Raw genomic sequence first — 25,019 nt, 5'->3', positions numbered from 1 at the left:
GGTTCATTTCCCAGTACCAAATCCAATGTGGCCTCACCTCTAGTCGGCCCATCCACATATTGTGTCAGGAAACCCTCCCGCACACACTGCACAAAAACTGCCCCATCCAAACTATTTGACCTACAAAGGTTCCAATCAATATTTGGAAAGTTAAATTATTAATAGGAGCAACTATCAACAAAAGTACGAGGCGCTCCTGGGAGACTGCAACTTCTGAAAGTGTAGAAATGAATGAACAACATCAGGTTTCATATTATTCAATTTCTTCTGCAGACCGTGAATTTCAGCAAACTCTTTGCGAGGGCTTCGATTGGTCGAACCCTCATGTGAGCAGCTAAATACGTGTTTATTTGCAAATTTTTAGAGGAAATCAGTGGGAGGAGTTTTTGGTTCCTAATGTTGCAAAGAGGTCTGTACTTGATTAACTCTGGTGACGAGACAGTCGAAAGTTCCAGGTCGTTAGAAATTATTTGTCTTTGGAAGTTCGACCTGCCTGTCCAAGGTGAAACTGCCAGTTTAGTGCGGATATTACTCTGAGTGATGGGCTCGCAATGCAAGGAGAACGTTGTGCTGTTTCTATCCTGCGCCTTAATTATACTGGGAATTGCCTATTGGAAGAAACAACAAAAGAAAGTTGTCCTTTATGGGAGATACAGGTCGGAATCATCTATCGCTAAAAGCCTCATCCCGGCTAAAGTTGGTTGGTTTGTTCAGGAGGTGCCTTCGTTCGTTGTGCCCGTGCTGTTAATTTACCAATCCAATAGTCTGGATAATCTAGGGAACAAACTGCTACTGTTGCTGTTCTGTGGACACTACTTTCACAGGTAAATCCATTTCGCTAAGTGTTGATTGCAGTTGTTGAGTGCTGTCATAAAGTAAGCAGAAAGATGTCACTCGGCACACTGTGCTTGTGTGAGCTCTTAGGTATGATTCCGTGAAGGTGGTCAGAAGATTTAGCAAGTGCTGCAGTTTGAGAGTGCGCAACCCATTATCATAGAAACCCTACAGTACAGAAAGAGGCCATTCGGCCCATCGAGTCTGCACCGACCACAATCCCACTCAGGCCCTACCTCCATATCCCTACATATTTTACCCACTAATCCCTCCAACCTACGCATCTCAGGAGACTAAGGGGCAATTTTAGCATGGCCAATCAACCTAACCCGCACATCTTTGGACTGTGGGAGGAAACCGGAGCACCCGGAGGAAACCCACACAGACACGAGGAGAATGTGCAAACTCCACACAGACAGTGACCCAAGCCGGGAATCGAACCCAGGTCCCTGGAGCTGTGAAGCAGCAGCGCTAACCACTGTGCTACCGTGCCGCCCTATTAGCTATAAATAGGAACCACTATCAACAAAAGTACGAGGCAGTCCTGGGAGACTGCAACTTCTGAAAGTGTAGAAATGAATGAAAAACATCAGGTTTCATATTATTCAATTTCTTCTGCAGACCGTGGATTTCAGCAAACTCTCTGCGAGGGCTTCGATTGGTCGAACCCTCATGTGAGCAGCTAAATACGTGTTTATTTGCAACACTATCGACCGCTCTTTCCCCGTAGTCCTGTAACGTTTTATTCCCCTCTAATTAGTTACCTGATTCTCTTTTGAATGTTACTGTGATAACTGCTTTTTGCCGCCCTTTGAGATTGCATTCCAACTGACTGTTTTTTTAAAAAATCCTTCTGTTGCCTCTGGTTCTTTTGACAGTCGTTTAATTGAGTCCTCTATCTGCCTGTCTGCCATTGGAAATAGTTTCTTTTGATTTGGTTTGATTTAATATTGTCACATGTATTAACATACAGTGAAAAGTATTGTTTCTTACGCGCTATTCAGACAAAGCATACTGTTCATAGAGAAGGAAAGGAGAGAGTGCAGAATGTAGTGTTACAGTCATAGCTAGGGTGCAGAGAAAGAATAACTTAATGCGAGGTAGGTCCATTCAAAAGTCTGATGGCAGCAGGGAAGGAGCTGTTCTTGAGTCAGTCCGTACGGGCATTTACACTAGTAAAATCCTTCATGATTTACTGCTCCACTCTAAAGAGATCTCCAGCTTCTTCAGTCTTTCCGCATTAATTGAAGTGCCTGATTTGTAGTATCATTCTAGTAAATCTCATCTTCAGCCATTCCAAGGCTTTGTCATCCATCATGTGCCCAGAAATGGTCAAAAGAACTGTTTTCAGTGTTCACAGTCTACAGCTGGATTCTATAAGTGGCTCCAATCTGTTGGTTTTGTCTGGCATTGTGTTCTCGGAATTAACAATAAATCTGAGTTAAATGCTCTGGTTTCTGGATGATCAGGGACCGGATGTATGGCTGGAGGTGAGTACCGGGACTCTGCAGAAATCCTGATGGACTACGTCCAGGAAGCTTTAGTTTCTGTTGGGCATTTCCCTTGCTCCACGAAAGTCTCCAACTCTGAGTCAGAGACTTCATAGAATCATAGAAACCCTACAGTGCAGAAAGAGGCCATTTGGCCCATCGAGTCTGCACCGACCACAATCCCACCCAGGCCCTACACCCACATCCCTACATATTTTACCCACTAATCCCTCTAATCTACGCATCTCAGGATACTAAGGGGCAATTTTAGCATAGCCAATCAACCTAACCTGCACATCTTTGGACTGTGGGAGGAAACCGGAGCACCCGGAGGAAACCCATGCAGACACGAGGAGAATGTGCAAACTCCACACAGACAGTGACCCAAGCCAGGAATCGAACCCAGGTCCCTGGAGCTGTGAAGCAGCAGTGCTAACCACAGTGCTACCGTGCCGCCCACTTGGGACAGACCCACATATTTAGCTGAATGGTCACCCAGAGAATGTTAGACCAAAAGTGTTCTGCCCCCACAATGGGGTGGGAGGTCCGGAGGTCACTGGGCCTTAAAGGAGGGTGGCCCCAGTCAGAAAGGAGCTTCTGATAGGAGGCGCCTCTCCCCCTCTTCCTAACCAAGATCAAACTTTACTTCCAGGTTTCATCTTCTGCGTTTTCATCCACCCGCCAGCCTAACTTTTGAGGCCGGGCAGGAAATGACCCTTATGTAGCCAATTTATGGCCGCATAAAGGCCTCAATAAGGGCAAAGGCGGGCTTCCCACCCCAGTGTAAAATCGCTGCAAGATTCGGACAGGTGGACAGGAACCCAGAAGGAATCCTGTCCATGCAATTCTGCACTCTTCCCTCCCCTATCATGTCAAAACTTGCCCGGGGGAGAGTGAAATTATAGCCATAGTCTAACCCAGATACCTCCTAGAATGACACCCCAATCAGTCTTGTCGAACCCTGCCTGTCAGCCCATCCTACCCACTTACCTCACCATTCTCCCTATCCATTCACCCACTCACTTAGTAGCACTCAAACTGAACTTTTAACATTACCAAATGGCAACTTATGCTGCAAAAACCCGCCCCCTTCCCAACTCTGATCTGCTGCTACTGTCTGAGGGACACTATACTCTGCATTTCTGGTAAAGCTGGGCTCAGAAGACCCAGAAGGGAATGTGGAACTCTGACGAATCGGAGGAAAGTTCATGAGGAGAGGTAATCTGACAATGATGATTGCTCTCCGGAAGATCTGGGCACCTGTCTCTCGTTGTGAGATGCCCAGTGTATTCTGTGACATACCTTGGGATCTCATAAGTGGTATCATGACCTGAGGATGTCCCAATATACATTTAGCAATGAAGTACTTTGAATGCTAATCCCAGTTGTAATGTAGGAAAAGCAACAGCCAAATTGCCAACAGCAAGCTCCTATAAATGGCAACTTGATCGTGACCAGTATTCAAGAGATGGTGATTGAGTTAATTATTCGCTAATGACATCAAGAGGAACTCTCCTGCTCTTCCATCCTTTCAGAGAAAGCAAAATGGGTAATTTATCTGCCTGGATCCCATATCCCTTAATTCTGTTACGTAAAGAAATCCTTCAATCTCAATTTGGTTAATTTCAGAGCTTCATAGCAATTTTGGGGAGAAAGCTCACAATTTATACCACCGTCTTAGTGAAGTGTTGATCTTTGATACCGGAGGTCAGTTGATCATTGAAGTGAATAAACAGTGTCAAGTAGATTGTAAATAGTATGGGGGCTATCACACAGCCTTGTGTTAAAATCCCCATGGAGGAACTGTAAAATAACAAAATTAACCAAATTAGAGGGATTTAGGCTAATCCGGTACTAAAAAGACTAATAAATCATGGGAGACCAATTTAGAAATGAATATTGTATAGAAAAAGCACAAAGTGCCAGGAGTTACAAAGGTACTGTTTTGCATAGAAACGCATATAACCATTGTTAAAGATTTGAAACATATGTTTTTATATATATTAAGATGTACACTTTGGCCAACTACAGACTGCTGCAAGGCATAAGAACATAATAAATAGGAGCAGGAGTAGGCCATCTAGCCCCTCGAGCCTGCCCCGCCATTCAGTAAGATCATGGCTGATCTGAAGTGGATCAGTTCCACTTACCCGCCTGATCCCCATAACCCCTAATTCCCTTACCGATCAGGAATCCATCTATCCATGATTTAAACATATTCAACGAGGTAGCCTCCACCACTTCAGTGGGCAGAGAATTCCAGAGATTCAACACCCTCTGAGAGAAGAAGTTCCTCCTCAACTCTGTCCTAAACTGACCCCCTCTTTATTTTGAGGCTGTGCCCTCTAGTTCTAGCTTCCTTTCTAAGTGGAAAGAATCTCTCCACCTCTACCCTATCCAGCCCCTTCATTACCTTATAGGTCTCTATAAGATCCCCCCTCAGCCTTCTAAATTCCAACGAGTACGAACCCAATCTGCTCAGTCTCTCATAATCAACACCCCTCACCTCTGGTATCAACCTGGTGAACCTTCTCTGCACTCCCTCCAAGGCCAATATATCCTTCCGCAAATAAGGGGACCAAGACTGCACACAGTATTCCAGCTGTGGCCTCACCAAAGCCCTGTACAGATTCAACAAGACATCTCTGCTTTTATATTCTATCCCCCTTGCCATATAGGCCAACATCCCATTTGCCTTCTTGATCACCTGTTGCACCTGCAGACTGGGTTTTTGCGTCTCATGCGCAAGGACTCCCAGGTCCCTTTGCACAGTAGTATGTTGTAATTTTTTTCCATTTGGATAATAATCCAATTTGCTATTATTTCCTCCAAAGTGAATAACCTCGCATTTGTCAACGTTATACTCCAACTGCCAGATCCTCGCCCACTCACTCAGCCTGAACAAATCTCTCTGCAGACCTTCTACGCCCTCCACACGATTCACCTTTCCACTTATCTTTGTGTCATCTGCAAACTTTGTTACCCTACACTCAGTCCCCTCCTCCAGATCGTCTATATAAATGGTAAATAGTTGAGGCCCCAGTACTGATCCCTGCGGCATGCCACTAGTTACCATCTGCCAACCAGAAAAGCACCCATTTATTCCAACTCTCTGCTTCCTGTCGGATAGCCAATCCACGCTAACACCCTACCCCCAACTCTGTGTGACCCAATCTTCTTCAGCCTTATCAACCTTATCAAATGCCTTTTGGAAATCCAAAAACACCGCATCCATTGGTTCCCCTCCGTCAACCGCACTAGTCACATCTTCATAAAAATCCAACAAGTTCGTCAAGCACGACTTTCCCCTCATGAATCCATGCTGCGTCTGCTTAATCGAACCATTCATATCCAGATGGCCTGCTATTTCTTCTTTAATGATGGATTCCAGCATTTTCCCAACTACAGACGTTAAGCTAACCGGCCTGTAGTTACCTGCCTTTTGTCTATTTCCTTTTTTAAACAGCAGCGTAACATTAGCTGTTTTCCAATCCGCCAGCACTACCCCAGAATCCAACGAATTTTGATAAATAACCACTAACGCATCCGCTATTACCTCTGACATTTCTTTCAGTATCCTGGGATGCACTCCATCCGGGCCCGGGGACTTGTCCACCTTCAGTCCTGTTAGTCTACCAAGCACTGCCTCCCTGGTAACATTAATTGTATTGAGTACCTCTCCTCCTACCAACCCTCTATCGTTAATATTCGGTAAACTATTTGGGTCTTCCACCGTGAAGACCGACACAAAAAACTTATTTAAAGTTTCAGCCATTTCCTCATTTCCCACTATTAAATCCCCCCTCTCGTCCTCCAAGGGTCCAACATTCACTCTTGCCACTCTATTCCTTTTTATATAATTGTAAAAGCTTTTACTCTCATTTTTTATATTTAGAGCTAGCCTAGCTTCATAACCTATCTTTCCTTTCTTTATCGCTTTCTTAGTCGTTCTTTGTTGTTTCTTAAAGTTTTCCCAATCTTCCGATTCTCCACTATTTTTGGCCACTCTGTACGCATCGGTCTTTAATTTAATACTCTCCTTAATTTCCTTCGTTATCCACGGCTGGTTATCCCTTTTCTTACAGTCCTTCTTTATCACCGTTCACTTTCTGCATGATGGGATAAAAGCTGAGAAAGACAAACCACATTCTTTAAGAACAATACAGCCACAGAGTGCAGTTTTTATCAGTATGGGTTATAGACAGTACAAGCTTTCCAGACAGTAGAATGAATAAAGTAATACAATTTTTCCTGATAGAGGCAGTTGGAAAGAAACTTTTGAATTTTGCGGACTTAAGTATTCGGAGTTGCTGGGAGACGGTGGGAAAGAACTTTCCAGATTGACATAGTGAGTTGCCAGGAGACCTCTGGACTTTACGGACCTCTATGTTCTCATGCTGCCAGAAGGTGGATTATTATTGGCAAAGGTAAATGACTCATACTAAAATGATTGGCTTGTCTGGCTTGGATGAGTAAAGGAGCGGGCAGATGATTTTTGGAAAATTATAATTGTACTGCTGATAACAGTGCAATTTAGAATTGTTTGGGCTGCTCCAAACCATTCTCCCACACGTGTGACCAGCCCTGGGCAATAAAAGTACATCTTTAACCAGAATTACTGTCTCCACGAATTCTTTGTATTTGCAGGATTGTAATTAACAAAGAGAAATGTCCCACGTGAAAGCCAGCATGATACATAGGTCTCTGAAAAACTCCTACACCCCCAAAGAGCAAATTACCAACAAGATTTCACTTTCTGCAACTTTTACATTAACACAAATCTGAATCAACATGAATTAACTGACGATACTTCAAATAAAAAGATAAATCTCATTTTAAGCAGAAGAAACAACAAAAATATTTCTTGCACAACCACAAGAAAAGGAAGCAAATCTTGCACTCTAAATCCTACTATCTCATGGTACGTCCCGTCTCAAAGATCTTTGGGCCAAGGTTATCTTGATGTTTAAATGGTTTCACTTTGATACTGCTCACTTTGACAGTTGGGGTTGTTATCGGTTCTATATTGAAGTCTTTTTTTAAAAACTAAAACTGATGGACATAAAATAAGGTCAGCAAAGGGTCAAAACTAACTTTCAATCTTTCTATATTTCAGAACATTGATTTATGGATGTTTCACCAGAGGACGAGCTGTTGAAATCAACTTTGTTGTGAAAGGTTTTATAGTTTGCACCTGGAATGGGTACCTTCAAGGACACAACCTGCTCTATTGTACTAAGTATGATGATAGCTGGCTCACCGACTTCAGATTTTTGTTTGGTAAGTTGCCATGATAATGGATCATGCATAAAGCTTTTCTTACAGGCTGGCTGTAAGTTTGATTCCCACCACTCCTAAAATGTTTCTCTTTTGTTTGTTACACTGTACTCCTACACACTTTACATCTTTTTGCTATGATTTTCAATTTATTTAAACAAAAGCAGAATACTGCAGATTCCGGAAATACTCAGCAGATCTGGCAGCAATGGTGGAGAGAGATAAACAGAGTTATTGGATTTTTAATCTCCCAATGGAAGTGCAATTCGGGTCATAAAATGCTGAACTTGGATTTTCTTGCTGGAAAAATAATTTTCCAATGCCCTTCTAATATCATTCCATTTTCATGTGTGATAAAGCCACATCAGGAAGGCTTGGGGTGCAAAAACAAACATGCACCTCTTCTGAGGTCAGGATCCCCATTATGAGGACCACAGGAAAATTATATTTCTGGAGTGCACTTTATCTTCGTGTGCTGGTGTGGGTTTTGTAAGCACTCAAAAAAACTACCTCCTTGGACAGTACATGGCCACTGGGGAAAGACTGCTGAGGAGTCACCAACATTAAAGTTAAGTTTAAAATGTTTTCACACCTTCAAATGCCGCCATTAGATACAGTATTGTTGATGTGTTTTAAAGCAGTAATTTATCATAGGGCTACGTCCTGCAAAGGTAAGTTGACCATTACATTGACCACCATTATATAAGTGCTGACATGCATTACAGCACTTTTCTCATTAAAGAAAGTTCCACAATGCATTCGAAATGTAGAAATAAATGTGTTTGCAAACTCTCCTGGTCATGTTTGACACTGGGATTTAAATGTGCAGACAACTCTGACTGTTGGATGGTGGGAGGGGTAACATTACCCTGCTTTTTAAAAGATTTTTTGAAGATTAAAAAACTGAAATCACCTGCTCCCCTCCGTGGAGGGCATTGATAGGCAATCTGCTTTGGAATGGAGGTTCTTGGTCCATTTGTCCATTGGTAAGTTAGGCACAATTCAAAACCGAAAGTTTAACTGATATTATGTCTTTGGTCACTTCAAATGTTGTTTTGCTTGCTTTTAAACCATGCTTAAAAGGTTACAGACTGTGGTCTGGCAGCAAGGTATCACTTCAAATGTGAGTCCTGTGTGACTACGTTTACACTGAAAGTAAGTAAAAATCACCAACAGAAACATTGCTTTTTCTTTAAATATGTCAAATGTAGTTGTTGCTTGGTAGGACATGTAAAATGATTGCAGTGTTGAAAGGGGTTGAGGGTGAGGGGGATAGCTCTCTAAGTATTTCATTCACACATATTAAGGATGGAAACCATTTTCTACATGTTTAGATTCTTGTGCAAGGTTCACAATTTTCTTTGCTGTTCATGATTCTAATGGGCATTTAAAAAAAAAAAATGGGTTGGAAAGGATTGACGGCAGGAGGTGGGGAAGGAGAAATCTATCGGTTCCCCCCAGTTCCTTACAAGAGGGTTTCTGGCTAAACAAACGAAATAAAAGAAATGTGTTTCTCAATTTGGGCACCAAGAATAATCATCGAGAACATACTGTAAATACTTGGGGACTCTTTAGCTTGCTGTCTGCAAGGTAATTGCTATTAGAGTAAATATGTACACTTTAAATGTTTGGGTTTTGTAAATTGGCAATCTACTAGGGGTTAACAGATCACTTTAGCAGATTAATTAATGTAATGGTTTTCATTAATCACTTGTTGGCATCAAGTAAGCAAATGGAGTAATCATGATTTGTCTGCATCAAGAGGGCCACTGTTCTTACTGAATGCATGTTTTAGGGCAGATTTTTAGCACCACACTCCTTCACTCTAAAGACCATAGCAGAGGAAAGGGAGAAAGAGCTCAAAACTTCATTCACATTTTTATTAATCATCCAGACTCAACCAATTGACATTCAGAAAATTATAGAGCATTATATTTCTAACTATGTGGACAAAGTCTATCGTCATCAGTTAGTTTTAAAAAGGAAAAGTGGGGATTTGATCATTAGAAATCAGTCATCATCATTTTTCAACAATATAAACAAAATGACTGCTCCACAGCACAGCACGATGGAGCAGACTTGATGGGCTGAATGGCCTAATTCTGCTCCCATATGTTATTTTGGTCAGTCGCAAGCCAGGGACTCCAATTAATTGGCAGGGATGTTTGTACAAGCCAAGAAAAGAGCTTGGTGCCATCTGGCTTAAGTGTCTCTGTGTAACTGTACTTTTATCCTGAAGCATTATAGGAAAACAGGGAAACTTTCTTAATAAGATATCCCAATGCTATTGTATTTACCATGTTATCCAATTATGGCATTAATGCTGTTTAAAATCACATTGGGGAAACTATGCAGACGCTGCGACAACGGATGAATGAACACCGCTCGACAATCACCAGGCAAGACTGTTCTCTTCCTGTTGGGGAGCACTTCAGCGGTCACGGGCATTCGGCCTCTGATATTCGGGTAAGCGTTCTCCAAGGCGGCCTTCGCGACACACGACAGCGCAGAGTCGCGGAGCAGAAACTGATAGCCAGGTTCCGCACACACAAGGACGGCCTCAACCGGGATATTGGGTTTATGTCACACTATTTCACATAAATATTTCTGCTTTTTTCCTCCTGAGTCTTTATCATGCGATCCTAGAATCAGAATTTATGTCACACTATTTGTAACTCCCACAGTTGCGTGGACCTGCAGAGTTTCACTGGCTGTCTTGTCTGGAGACAATACACATCTTTTTAGCCTGTCTTGATGCTCTCTCCACTCCCATTGTTTTGTTTCTTAAAGACTGGATTAGTTGTAAGTATTCGCATTCCAACCATTATTCATGTAAATTGAGTCTGTGTCTTATAAGTTCTGTTTGTGAACAGAATTCCCACTCACCTGAAGAAGGGGCTCAGAGCCTCGAAAGCTTGTGTGGCTTTTGCTACCAAATAAACCTGTTGGACTTTAACCTGGTGTTGTTAAACTTCTTACTGTGTTTACCCCAGTCCAACGCCGGCATCTCCACATCATAAAATCACATTAACATAGAAAAACTAATGGTGTTAAATGTATTACTTTTCAAAGTAAGCTGATATATTAATTCAGTATCATTGTAGGAAAGCGGGACATTCGATATCACACTCAGAAATTCTGTAAAACTAAAGGGTTAATACTTGAATCTTGCAGATGATAGTGCCTGCTTGACTGGTACCAAATGAAAACTAGGAGGATGGTGGAAAATTTCAGGGATGTCCTCAAAGCATCCCTGAAGAAGTCAAACATACCTGCCAATTAATTGGAGTCCCTGGCTTGCGACTAACCAAAATAAGATATAGGAGCAGAATTAGACCATTCAGCCCATCATGTCTGCTCCGTCATTCAATCATGGCTGATATGATTCTAATCCCCATTCTTCTGCCTTCTCCCCGTAACCCTTGATCCCCTTATTGAGCAAGAACCTATCTATCTCTATCTTAAAGACACTCAATGACCTGGCCTCCACAGCCCTTTGTGGCAATGAGTTCCACACATTCACCACCCTCTGGCAGAAGAAATTCCTCCTCATCTCAGTTTTAAAGGAGCACCCTTTCACTCTGAGGTGAAGGGACACTCTATCTAGGCTTCTCAGTATTCTGTAAGTAAGCAGGCCCACTCACTTGATGAAGGAGCAGCGCTCCGAAAGCTTGTGATTCCAAATAAACCTGTTGGACTTTAACCTGGTGTTGTGAGGCTTCTTACTGTGCCCACCCCAGTCCAATACCACATTTCCACATCATGATTCTCCTTTGAACAGACTTGCAAAGTCGCTGCTGGTTAATGTAATGTGACTACGCAATGCAGAGAGATAATTAAAATGAAAGACTAGTTAAGCTAGAACGGGAAGATGGTCAAAGAAGTAAGGCAGTGATGGGCCATATGCATTGCAATCTTCTAGGGAAATCTTGGAGAAGCTGAATCAGTCTAGATGAAGTCAGTGCTATAGTTTGCCTACTAAGGAAGAGTTTGTAAGCTTTATGTTCCTGTTATTGTTGAAATGTGTCAGTGACACACTGTAAATAAACTGTAAACGTAACTTCAGTTACTGCTCAGTTTTGGACACTGTAGTTCTACCATACATTTATTGGCAAATTCCACTTGAGATTATGTTTAGCAGTTAGAAGATGACTACCTGGACTGGAATAGATAATTTTAGGCTGTCAATTGATGTAGGGAAAATGCTCATTGCAATTCTTGATGTTTATTGTTAAAGATGTTCTGCAAACAAAGTCACTTGAGTGCCTTAAACAGCAACATTTGAGAAGTGTTGGACTGAGTTTCAGTTATGATGGGCACATGTAATCTAATACAATTTTGACTGGTTTAGGAGAGCGAGTTAGCATCTTGCCAATCTCTGTTGTAAATGGTAAATCTTCAATTAAAACCTTGCATGAATATGGGGTAAAAAGAGGAAGAGAGTTCAAGACTCATCTGATCCTCTTTGGTAAATCTTGGAACATTATCTTGAGAAATATAGATGAGCTGAGGCCTGCGCCACTGGACAAGGTTGAAAAGAGTACAAGAGAAGACAAAATAAATCTGATGATGCCATGCTGTGGCCTTAAAAAATTATGACGTCTGATAAAAGTCTGATCCACACTGAAATGGTACATAAATGTTTTTTTTCTGTTGCGTTCAAAGAAATGAGGTATCTTTCTGTATTGTAGGGCTGATGCTATTCATATTAGGAATGGCCTTCAATATCCACAGTGATCATTTGTTAAGGAAGTTGAGAAAACCTGGAGAGGCAACTTACAAAATTCCGACAGGTAATTTTCTTTCCTGAGACCAGTGCTTGAATCTTGCATTTAGCATCTCTTCAACTCCCATCTATATAGTAAATTAAGATCTTGTAATTTAACAGGCTAATGTTTGTTTCCTTTTTTTGAAGCCACTATGGTATGCAAGTACCAGGAAAATCACAATATATACTCTTACATTTTAGCTAAACTCCACCAGCAAATGCTGAGATGCCAGTAGTTATTGTAAAAGTGGAATTGGTACCATTGTTGTGAAGTCTTTTTCAACCAAATTCAAAAGTTTCTCTCTTGCAGTCCTGTGAAAAAAATTGTTTTCTTTGCATATATGTTTCTCTGTATAAGAGATTAATTATCTAAAACACAAATCATTTGATTAATGTAAATGCCCTAATATCTTGGAGATTAAATGAAACAGCATCATTTGATCATAAGAATAAAACACTGCAAATGCTGGAAATCTGAAATAAGAACAGACTGTTGGAAAACCTCAGCAGGTCTGGCAGCATTTGTGAAACACGAAATAGAGTTGACCTTTTGAGTCCATATGGCTCCTCTTCAGAGATCACCTGATCAGGCTGGTTCTTGCAATGGACAAAACTTGCACTCTAAAATCTTTGTGGTAAACCACTGTTAGCTTATTACCTGTATATGTGACATGCCTGGACACATCTCTGCCAGCCCTACCCGAGACTCCCCCCCCCCCCCCCCCCAGTCCAGGTATAAAGGCGACTGCTTCTCACCCCCCTGCCTCAGTCTGGACCAGTTCATCAGCATGGGTGTGTTCCAAGTCTTTTGCTAATAAAAGCCTATTTGTTCTTGCATACAAACAAGTCTTTGCTCGATTGATGGTGCATCAATCTTCTGCCCTAAAACCTATAGTTGCTTTCGCTTAAGTTTCAGGCACTTGACTTGGTAAACCTTCAGTAGTCATTAACATTATGCAATGAAACTGCGAGTCTAGACCCACACAGAAGCTACTGCCTTCTGATTTTAAATTTGCTGAGACTTTAACCAAATGAAGTAGTAATTTGCGAATCTGTCTGATACATATAGTCCTAAATTAGGAAAAGAAAACCTTAAAAAACTTTTGGTAATTTAAACAGTTTCCATGATAAATGCTGAAAGTTAACAAACCTGAGGTTTTACTCTTGGCTTAGCAAAAGGCTATCACTTGTATTCAGTTGTCATCTATGTGTCACCTGGGTTTGAATCCAACTCCGATGCAGATTAGAGCAGTCTGTGAAGGGCACACAGGAAATCAGTTTGAGCGACTTTAGTAAATCCAATCCCTATTATAAAATGTTCGACACTAAATTTTGACAACATTTGAGATGAGGTGGGAAATGCAAAACCTTCTTATTCGTGCAATAGAAGGTATTGTCATAAATTGGGTTAAATTACACTCTGCTAATCAGCCCATTTGCATGAAATGTATTATTTCAACAGAACCACTGATCTGTTTTCGTTAACCTAGTGGTTAAGAAAAAACTATTCAACAACTTGCTGTTTGTCATTTTCATAAATGACCTGGATGAGGAAGTGGAGGGATGGGTTGGTAAGTTTGCCGACGACACGAAGGTTGGTGGTGTTGTGGATAGGTTGGAGGGATGTCAGAAGCTGCAGCGTGACATAGATAGGATGCAAGACTGGGCGGAGAAGTGGCAGATGGACTTCAACCCGGATAAATGTGTAGTGGTCCATTTTGGTTGGTCAAATGGGATGAAGGAGTATAATATCAAGGGTAAGACTCTTAGCTGTGTAGAGGATCAGAAGGACCTTGGGGTCCAGGTCCATAGGACTCTTAAATCGGCCTCGCAGGTAGAGGAGGTGGTTAAGAAGGCGTATGGTGTGCTGGCCTTCATCAATCGAGGGATTGAGTTTAGGAGTCGGGAGATAATGATGCAGCTTTATAAAACCCTCGTCAGACCCCACTTGGAGTACTGTGCTCAGTTCTGGTTGCCTCATTACAGGAGGGATGTGGAAATGATTGAAAGGGTGCAGAGAAGATTTACAAGGATGTTGCCTGGATTGGTTGGCATGCCTTATGAGGATAGGCTGAGGGAGCTCGGTCTTTTCTCCTTGGAGAGACGAAGGATGAGAGGTGACCTGATAGAGATGTACAAGATGTTGAGAGGTATAGATCGGGTGGATTCTCGGAGGCTTTTTCCCAGGGCTGAAATGGCTGCTACGAGAGGACACAGGTTTAAGGTGCTGGGGAGTAGGTACAGAGGAGATGTCAGGGGTAAGTTTTTCACTCAGAGGGTGGTGGGTGAGTGGAATCGGCTGCCGTCAGTGGTGGTGGAGGCAAACTCGATAGGGTCTTTTAAGAGACTTCTGGATGAGTACATGGGACTGAATAGGATCGAGGGTTATAGGTAAGTCTCTATATATAAGCATAGGTAGGTAGGACATGACCGGCGCAACTTGTGGGCCGAAGGGCCTGTTTGTGCTCTATTTTTTCTATGTTCTATGTTCTTAACTTGGTAGGGTTTGATTACACCATCGTTTCTTCTGTCCGAATTAAGGGCACTTGGCAGTTGCCATGTTGTATTTGGCCCAGGAATGTCTGGTACTGACTTTAACGTGGGATGTGAGGGAGGAGAGGCAAAGAAAAACCTGTTTTAGTACTAATCACTATTTTTTTTCTTTAAATTGTAAACAGTCCTGGCATTTGATCAGCCTAATGGATTTTGCAGCTGTGACTCTGAATTAATTTTGAAACAGGTCAGCAGTGAATGAAGAAATGATCAAAGCCTTATTTGTTTTGGCAAACTACTTGGTAGCATCTTCTTCCAGATTAAATATATATATATATATTATATATTGAAATATATATATCTAGTGCAAGTACCTACTTTCACTAGATGTATATATTGGCCAGAATTCTCTGACCTTGCCTGCAGTTTGGATTCTCCAGCCCCACTGCTGTGAGTTGAGATTTGGCTGAGTGCCACATTCTCCATTCTGGCTGGTAGTCAGTCAGGGCAGGGCACACGACGTTGGAGAATTCCGGCCATTATAGACACAGAAATGAAAGTTAGCATTTCAAACAATTCCCGCAAGAGAAATGAAGGTAAAACTTTATTTGTTATGCAAAATAATGAAAGCATCTGACTCTTGGAACTCTAATGGCATGAATTAATTTGCCATGCATTAAGATTCAGAGATAGTAAAAATTACATAGGAAGTTATATTTCCTGTTTCTGAAGATACACATTATAACCATCCTGACAATTCTGTTTTCTTTTTGTTTAGGAGGATTATTTGAATATGTCTCTGTAGCAAACTATTTTGGTGAGATTGTGGAGTGGTTTGGTTATTCCATAGCTACATGGACCTTCCCAGCCTTTGCTTTTGCTATTTTTACAGCCCTTGGCTTAGGATCTCGTGCTTTGCATCATCACAGGTAATATTGAGGAATAAAGCAAAACGTTTCTTCCTTATTTCTTTCACATTTAGGTGCACATTTCGGCTATGTTCATTTAAGCATAGTTTTTTTCAAATTTATTCATGGGATATGAGTATCATGGGTTGGGCCAGCATTTATTGCTCATCCCTAATTGCCAGTGAACTGAGTGGCTTGCTAGGGCATTTCAAAGGGTATTTCAGAGTCAACCACATTGCTCTGGATGTAGATAAGGTTGGTAAAGATTCCCTTCCCTAAAGGACTTGATTGAACCAGATTGTTTTTCATGACAATCGTTTTATTAGGCTGTCAATTTCAGATTTTTATTGAATTCAGATTTCACCAGTAGACATGGTTAGATTTGAACTCAGGTCCCTGGAGTATTAGCCTGAATCTCTGGATTACTAATCCAGTGACAATACCATGATGTCCTACAACTAAAGATTGAATGTAATAAAGCAGATCTTTTGCTGTCCTCGTAAAGGGGAGATATTGTATTTCCTGGGAAAATGAACATGGAGATGGAATAGAAAGTAAAGCAATGGGTGAGGCCTGCCCAGCTAGAACTCATTACCTGAGCCTTTTATATGGCAGGCTGAGGCTGGGCCTGCTGAACTGTAGTCCCAGGCAGGGACTAGTGTGTGTACACCATGGTAGTAGTTTTACTTTGTATTCTGTAATTAACTATGTTCCTTACCAGTCAGACTTCCTGAGTCATTATAGTAATGAAGCAAATTTTTTGCTGTTCTTGTAGAGGGGAGATATTGGATTTGGTTGGAAAGTGAACATGGAGGTGGAAACAAAAGTAAAATAATGGGTGAGGGAAATAGCAAAATTATTAGCCCATCTATTAAAGTGATGGATCAAAAACAGACTAGCTTAGAATCATTCATTGCTTCCCACCTGATTTATCTTGCTGTGCCCAGGTAATCTAATAGCATCCAGATTAGGAAGAGGAAACCTACCCTGTTGAATATTGTACTGTATGTGTTAAAGTTACTACATGCTATATTTTTCTAAATGATTTAATGTATTGCATTTAAAAGCAACTCCTTCATTTAAACATTATTATACGCTTGCAGATTTTAAAAAGTTTCAATGTTTCCAGTCCTAGGTGAAGCTTGAACGAAAACAGTCCATCTTTACTTACCTCCATCAATTATTAATCTACTTGCAGAGTACAGCGTGCCAAGGCATGTTCAACATTGATATGATTTAACAGGGACAAATCTGGACAGTTTGTTCACCATTGCTACTGACCAACTGCAAGTCATCCCAGTTTGTACATGGTATCATTGGTCTCTCCTCCTCATTTAATAATTTGCAGTGACCAGAGATAACACTTCTACATCTATTAACAAAACCAATTTTGCCTGCATCTGGAGCTCACCTACCTTTTATTGAGCAAGCTGGGACTCTTTCTCTTTTAAAAGAAGAGGAAGCTGAAAGGTGATCTTATATAAATCATGAAGGAGTTAATAGAGGTGATGTAGTGAAAATGTTTCCCTTCTGGGGAAGAGCAGAATAGGGCCTATGAATATAAGATCACTAATATATCTATATAATTGGAGAGAAATATCAATTAAATGTGAAATTTCTACCACATGGAACAAATAGTGCACATGCATTTGAGAGGAGCAAGTCAAGCATATGTGGAAGACAGGAATAGAAGTTAGGACTGATGGGGTAGGTGGAGATTTGTGTGAAGTGTAAACATCAGTGTAGATCAGTCAGGCCAACTCCTATGCCTCCTCTCACCAAATTTATAGGCCTCAGTAAACCTATGGTAATGTACAAACTGTTTTGCCATTTTCCATGTTGCATGCCAATGACTTGAACAAAGAACAATACAGCACAGGAACAGGCCCTTCGGCCCTCCAAGCCCGCGCCGTGCTTTGGTTTCGTAAATCACAGGTGGTGTTTCTTTCAAGGAATCTCCAGTGATATTTTTTGGTTTCCCATTTCTTTTAGTATTTTGGGAGACTTACATTAGCATTTCCAGTTATTGTAGTATTTAGAAATATTGTTTCAGACTACTTCAATAATAACTAACTTGGTAATTTCCACTTCCTATTGCTTCACCATACTCCCCTGTCATGTGCTCACTGCAAGAGCAACTGTATTTATATAGTACTTTTAAAATAGTAAAACCTCCTGAACTACTTATTAGAGCATTATCAAATATAGTTTGGCACTAAACCACATAAGGGATATTATCAAGGAGCAATGTTGAACAAGCATGTAATCGCAGCATTGCTGTTGATATGCAAGTCACGTATAATCTCTGCAAGTGAAGGAATCCTTTATCTGAATGGAACACTCACTCAGAACTGTTACAGCACCTTGCTAAACCACTTGGCCAGTTCATGTTGTACAGAACCTGTTATTAGATAAGGAAATGAGACACCACTTCTGTGTCTTGGGCAGCACGTACATTTGTGGACAAATCCTGTCAGACACCACAAGGCAGCTCGTTATACTTACGAAATTTACAAAAACGTTTGTTACACTTATGCAAGAGTAACAAGCTTGTGGTGTCTATGGTGGGATTCATCCTCATGATTCACTATGTCCCACACAAATATGCATGTTTCCGATATGTAGATGATCCATTTGCTATCTTTGAATCCGCAGCTACATGTAAGAATTTCTTAAACACCAATGTGCTCCATCCCATTTTCAAATTCATATTTTTAAATAGAGCAATGTAACGAGCTCCTTTTCCTCTGTGTGAGCTGATAAATCGCTAATGGGTTCTCTACTACTGTTTACTGCAAGCCTACCATCACTGGTCAATATATGCATTTGGGATTCTTAGATGCACTACAAGATTGGTCTAATTGGTAATCTCTTAGATAGGCCTGAGCCATTTGCTCACCGTGCAAACCTGTTGCCGAAATGGGCACATTAAAGCTATCCTGTGGGGCAATGGCTACCCTGGTAAGATCATTGCTTGGTATATTGCACTTGCTCCAGATCTCATTACAGCCTTGGCTCAAACATGGATAAAAGAGTTGAATTCCACAGATGACGTGAGAATGGCAGCCCTTGACATCAAGGCTGCATTCGACCGAGTGTGCATTTGTGAGCCCTAGCAAAACTAGAATCAATGGGTGTCGGGGGGCAAAATCTCCACTGGTTGGAGTCATATCTGGCACAAAGGAAGATGGTTGTGGTTATCGGGGGGGGGGGGGGGTGTCAGTCATCTAGGCCCCAGGGCATCTCTGCAGGAATCCCTCAGGGTAATGTCTTAGGCCCAACAATCTTCAGCTGCTTCACCAATAACCTCCCTCCGTCGTAAGGTCAGAAGTGGGGATGTTCGCCGATGATTGCACAATGTTCAGCACCATTCGCGACGACTCAAATACTGAAGCAGTCCATGTTCAAATGCAACAAGATCTGGACAATATCCAGACTTGGGCTGACAAGTGGCAAGTAACTTTCGCGCCACACAAATGCCAGGCAATGACCATCACCAATAAGAGACACTTCAACCACCACCTCTTGATATTCAATGATAACCTGTGAAGAAGCTGGACTTGCATCATCTTTTAATACTAGACTGCAACTGGGAAGTTTAACATTACCATCAATGAATCCCCCACTATCAACATCCTTGGGGTTACCATTGACCAGAAATTCAACTGGACTCACCACATAAACACAGTGGCTACAAGAGCATGTCAGAGGCTAGGAATGCTGCGGCAGTAACTCACTTCCTGACTTCCCAAACCTGTTCACCATCTACAAGGCACAAGTCAGGAGTGTGATGGAATATTCCCCACTTGCCTGGATGGGTGCAGCTCCAATAAAACTCAAGAAGTCTGACACCATCCGGACAAAGCAGCCCACTTGATTGACACTGAATCCACAAACATCCATTCCCTCCACCACCAAAGCTCAGTAGCAGCAGTGTGTATTATCTACAAGATGCACTGCAGAAATTCATCAAAGATCCTTAAACAGCACCTTCCAAACCCACAAGCACTTCCATCTAGAAGGACAAGGGCAGCAAACACCCTTGGGAACACCGACACCTGCAAGTTCCCCTCCAAGCCACTCACCATCCTGACTTGGAAATATATTGCTGATCCTTCGCACTCGCTGGGTCAAAATCCTGGAATTCCCTCCCGAACAGTATTGTGGGTCAACCCATAGTACATGGACTGCAGCGATTCAAGAAGGAAGCTCACCACCATGATAAATGTGTAGTGGTCCATTTTGGCAGGTCAAATGGGATGAAGGAGTATAATATCAAGGGTAAGACTCTTAGTTGTGTAGAGGATCAGAAGGACCTTGGGGTCCAGGTCTATAGGACTCTTAAATCGGTCTCGCAGGTAGAGGAGGTGGTTAAGAAGGCGTATGGTGTGCTGGCCTTCATCAATCGAGGGATTGAGTTTAGGAGTCCGGAGATAATGATGCAGCTTTATAAGACCCTCGTCAGACCCCACTTGGAGTACTGTGCTCAGTCCTGGTCGCCTCATTACAGGAGGGATGTGGAAATGATTGAAAGGGTGCAGAGAAGATTTACAAGGATGTTGCCTGGATTGGTTGGAATGCCTTATGAGGATAGGCTGAGGGAACTCGGTCTTTTCTCCTTGGAGAGACGAAGGATGAGAGGTGACCTGATAGAGGTGTACAGGATGTTGAGAGGTATAGATCGGGTGGATTCTCGGAGGCTTTTTCCCAGGGCTGAAATGGCTGCTATGAGAGGACACAGGTTTAAGGTGCTGGGAAGTAGGTACAGAGGAGATGTCAGGGGGAGGTTTTTCACTCAGAGGGTGGTGGGTGAGTGGAATCGGCTGCCGTCAGTGGTGGTGGAGGCAAACTCGATAGGGTCTTTTAAGAGACTTCTGGATGAATACATGGGATTGAATAGGATCGAGGGTTATAGGTAAGCCTATATATAAGCCTAGGTAGGTAGGGACATGACCGGTGCAACTTGTGGGCCGAAGGGCCTGTTTGTGCTGTATTTTTTCTATGTTCTATGTTCTCAAGGACAACTAGGGGTGAGCAATAAATGCTGGCCAGCCAGCGATGCCCATGTCCCACAAATGAATAAAATAATGCTCGCAAATGGGCCTAAGGCTCTAATTCTGGACCTGAAAGATGGCCAATCTACCTCAACTACCCTGTAAGGGTAAGGTACTTTAAAAACAGGTGAAGCTGGCTAGTTCATGCTGCTACTATGCAGTGGAAATAAGCGTGCTATTTTCCACCAACAGGAAGCTGCCGACAAGCCAAAAAGACATTCTGCTTACCTCGCAACATCAGTAGTGTGGTATATGAACTTCAGTGCTGGTGCAATGCCAGATATGTAGGCCATGTGTTCCAATAACAGGTGAATCAAGCAGCATATTCCTCTGGTTGCCCGAAAATAGGTGGAGCATTGACTGTACTCAACCAACCAGTGCTTGCAAACTCAAAACATAAATGCCGGAATTTTACTATCCCACCTGCCACGGGAATCGAAGTGGGCGAGGGGCGGACAATGGGAAGGTCAGTTGACCTCTGGTGGGACGAGCGAGGCCGTAAAATCCCTCCCAGCGTCTATGTTAGATGTGATTTGGCAGAATTTGCTTGACAATCCGAGTATGCTAAGAAATGAACTTAATTTGTCTGTTGGTGTATCAGTCCGACTTACAAATACCTCACTTGCACTTGCATATTTTAGCAGGTATTTGTCCTCAGCAAGTAAAATTAACATGTCCAGACAATGCTTCTTTTTTAAAGAAACTAAAGTTTCCTGATAAATTCACCATGACAACCAATATCTCGACTAATCAAAACTAATCTGTCAACGAATCAGTACCCCTCTTCTCATGCAGCATGAATTGTTGTTCACTTTTGAAATTTGGCATTCTTGCATCTGTCCTGATGAGTGCCAGACAAAAAAATTTGACAACACGTTTTTTTTCCAGCAAAATTATTTACAGTTTGCATCATTTCAACATGGTTCGAAACGTGTTCTGGATATTCTAGAAGGGAAAAGTATCCATGCATTCATTGTGAAGCTTTACTGGGCAACTGTTATGTTTTTCTTTAATTTTTATTTGTTTTGTTGCTTTTCCAGGTTTTACGTGGAGAAGTTCCCGGAGTATCCAAAATCTAGAAAAGCTCTGATTCCTTTTTTACTTTGAAATAATAATTGAAAGGCTCTTCTTTCTGTTTCAACTAATTATTCTGTTACAGGCTGCAAAAACTGGATGCTTAATTCAACATTAAAGGATTGTGTTTTGAATATATTTAAGAGCTACGCTAAAGACAACATTGTACAAAAGTGTTAGCTAATGACCAAACTGTAATGTTCACTTTTATGAGGGGATTATTTTAAGGGAGCTCTTTCCACTATTTTGGACAAAATAATGTCCAAGGAAAAATGTAATTTGATGTAGTTGTACAACAGGATAATTTCATTACATGATTGACTAGGGCTTGAAGACTGAAAGTAATTTTGATTTAGAGCTTTATAATTGCATTTATGTAAAATGTAATTTTTATATTTTTTAAAATGATATTAAATAGATATTCACATAAGACACAAGACCTTATCTTTCTTGCTGTTGATCTTTGCCTAAAAAAATTGTAATAAATTGCTGAAACCTCTAACTATGGAATATTAAGTGTCGTTTTATTGGAACTCATAAATTAGAGTGCCCATCTCGCACATCAAAAGATGATGATGACTTCCACATCCCATAGGATAATTAACTCTGAAACCAGACTTGATTATTCTTGAATGGAGGAGTAGTAAGTCATTTGCAAAATATGGTAATTTTTCAGACTGTTTTGTGTTTGTTTACGAGCAGTTTAAGGTTCAAGTTAAATATTGTAATACTTTCTGCAATTATTTTGCTCTATATTTTCTCAAGTGTTGTCTCACTTGGAAAATGATCAATTTCTGACATTTTTAGAATCATACTTTTCGTATTCAAGTTTCAGTTCACAGTCATGGGTTTGCTTATGGACGGTGAAAACATGGGCAAACGGTTATAAAAAATATATTGACAGAGCAAAGTCAATACATGGAATCCACAAGCTGATAATCTATCACATGGTAGGCTCAAGGTGACCGGGTAGTCAATGAACAAATAGTTGAGTAGATAGCAAATTGGCTAAACATGAGTAGGGAAAGGATTTTTTTATTCTTTCATGGGATGTGTGCATTGCTGGCTGGGTCAGCATTTGTTACTCATCCCTAATTGTGCCTTGGCTTGCTAGGCCATTTCAGAGGGCATTTAAAAGTAATTGCTGTGGATCTGGAGTCGCATGTAGGACAGACCAGGTGAGGACAGCAGGTTTCCTTCCCTAAAGGACATTAGTGAACCAGATGGGTTTTTATATCAGTCATTTCATGGTCATTGTTGTAATTCAGCCAAATGCCAATTTCCCATCACCAACACCCTTTATTGTGCACCAAAGGATAGGGCTGCTCCCACGGCTTAGTCAGGTGGTCTTCACCTGGGGTTCTGCAAAAACGGTCCGAGTAGAGTAACAGGTTTAATAAACCCTGCTGACTGCTTCTCATTGGGTGAGCCTCTGCTCACTCAGTAAGGCAGCTCATACTCCACTAATCCCACGGGGAGACCTATTGATGATCTCCCATGGCCTTAGTGGCCATCAAAATTGCCTTTTAATTTTCTCACTTTCCTTCTACTTGTGGCTGGATGACCAATGGCAAGGGCAGTAGCGACCATAACAGTGACAACAGGAATAGATAAGAGCTACAATCAGGCATACTGGGAATTTTAGTCAAGTTGTATTAAACACAGATGCAGGTCAGAGAAAGTCGCAGCAAGTCATTTCCTGTCCTGGGAGATGTGACCTGACACTTCCTGAGTCGAACAAATTAAAGACTGGGAACCCCCACCTCCCTTTCTGGCGGCATTGAATCCCTCAGTGCCCCCAGAACCTGCCTCTGCTCCAATGAATCCTGTGAGTATTAGTCACATGGAAGGTGAAGATGACCCGCATTCAGTCACCTACACAACCCTACATATGTTAACACAGTTAAGGGAAATAGCTAAAAAGACCCCCATTTGTGACCCCTTTACTGATCCCCATATGTTCTTTGAGATTACCCGTCAACAAAGGGCTTTATACCGGCTCGATGTTACGAAAGAGGTAAAATTAATTTTAATGTCCTTTGATTAATTCAGCTTTATCCACTCCCCAGAACATAGGGGGAGAGGAATTGGAAGATATGAAAGAGGTTATATTAGCTCTGGTGGGTTGTAACAGAGGGACCAGTGTGGCATGCTCCAGTAGGCTTCTACAGGGTAAGATGTATAATGCTCGGTGAGATAGTGTCGGGAGACCTGTAGAAGGCAAGGTGGGGGGGCCATCCTCGCAAATTCCAATGGGATGCAGGAGGTTCCCTTAACATATCCAGAGATATTGGGCGACTTGCCCACCCCAACCTGCCCCAATCGCTGGCCTCCCTACTTCCTCCACCATTCCCTCTGCAGAGTGGGAGCGGGACCCTCCAGCCCCACCAATCGCTCCCTGCCCAACCAGGCCCTGCCACCTTGGCACTGCCCCATGCCCAATGGACAGTGCCAAAGTGCCCCATAGGCATTGGCAATTTGCCCCTTGGGCAGTGCTGGGGGCACTGCCAGGGTTTAAATGCCCTGGGGCATCACCCCTACCAACCCTCTGGGGGCACAGATTGCCCCCTTTCACTCTAGTGGGGTTGGGCCACTAGTTCCCTGCTACTGAGGAGCTACTCTAAACCCCGCTGGAGTGAAATATTCTGGCGGGGTGGGAGATGCTCGCGGGCCTGGAGACTTCAGTCCTAGGCCAGCTAATCGTGTTTAAGTTATATTACAATGACCATGTAAATGGTCTTTGTGCCTCCCTGCCGATTTCTGGCACGGACAGATGCCTATGGAAATCCGGCACTGGGAGACATAAGCAAACACTCACACAAACCCCACAAATCGGGCGACGTGAGAATCTCCTGGCCTGCTGCGCTAATCTTTTAGCGCTGCAGGATTGGAGAATCGTGACCATTTTTAAAAATAGCATCCCCACAGTGCAGAAGGATACCATTTGGCGCATTGAGTCTGCACCAACCACAATCCCATCCAGGCCCTATCCCCGTAACCCCACTTATTTATCCTGCGAGTCCCCCTGGCACTAAGGGGCATTTTAGCATAGCCAATCAACCTAACCTTCACATCTTTGGACTGTGGGACTGTGGGAGGAGACCCACGCAAACACACGGAG

At 42.2% G+C, this 25,019-nt stretch overlaps 1 protein-coding gene across 1 annotated transcript; it reads left to right on the top strand.

Moving 5' to 3' along the window:
• The first annotated feature begins 443 nt into the window (after window positions 1–443).
• srd5a2a (steroid-5-alpha-reductase, alpha polypeptide 2a) lies at window positions 444–22,388 on the top strand. Its single transcript, XM_078229509.1, has 5 exons — window positions 444–824; window positions 7,441–7,604; window positions 12,293–12,394; window positions 15,641–15,791; window positions 21,865–22,388. Exons 1-5 carry the CDS (start codon window positions 541–543, stop codon window positions 21,929–21,931), a joined length of 768 nt encoding a protein of 255 aa, XP_078085635.1. The 5' UTR covers window positions 444–540; the 3' UTR covers window positions 21,932–22,388.
• The last annotated feature ends 2,631 nt before the right edge of the window (window positions 22,389–25,019 follow it).

This window comes from Mustelus asterias, chromosome 15, assembly GCF_964213995.1.
Source record: "Mustelus asterias chromosome 15, sMusAst1.hap1.1, whole genome shotgun sequence".
Lineage (NCBI taxonomy): Eukaryota > Metazoa > Chordata > Chondrichthyes > Carcharhiniformes > Triakidae > Mustelus > Mustelus asterias.
This window is presented reverse-complemented; position numbering and strand designations above follow the sequence as displayed.

What these genes read in the sequence shown, in the direction of transcription:
- srd5a2a (XM_078229509.1), top strand. Translation starts at nt 541, where the DNA reads ATGGGCTCGCAATGCAAGGAGAACGTTGTGCTGTTTCTATCCTGCGCC. An exon ending in CGACTTCAGATTTTTGTTTG is followed by an intron (nt 7,605 to 12,292) that starts GTAAGTTGCCAT and finishes TCTGTATTGTAG; the next exon opens with GGCTGATGCTATTCATATTA. An exon ending in CGTGCTTTGCATCATCACAG is followed by an intron (nt 15,792 to 21,864) that starts GTAATATTGAGG and finishes TTGCTTTTCCAG; the next exon opens with GTTTTACGTGGAGAAGTTCC.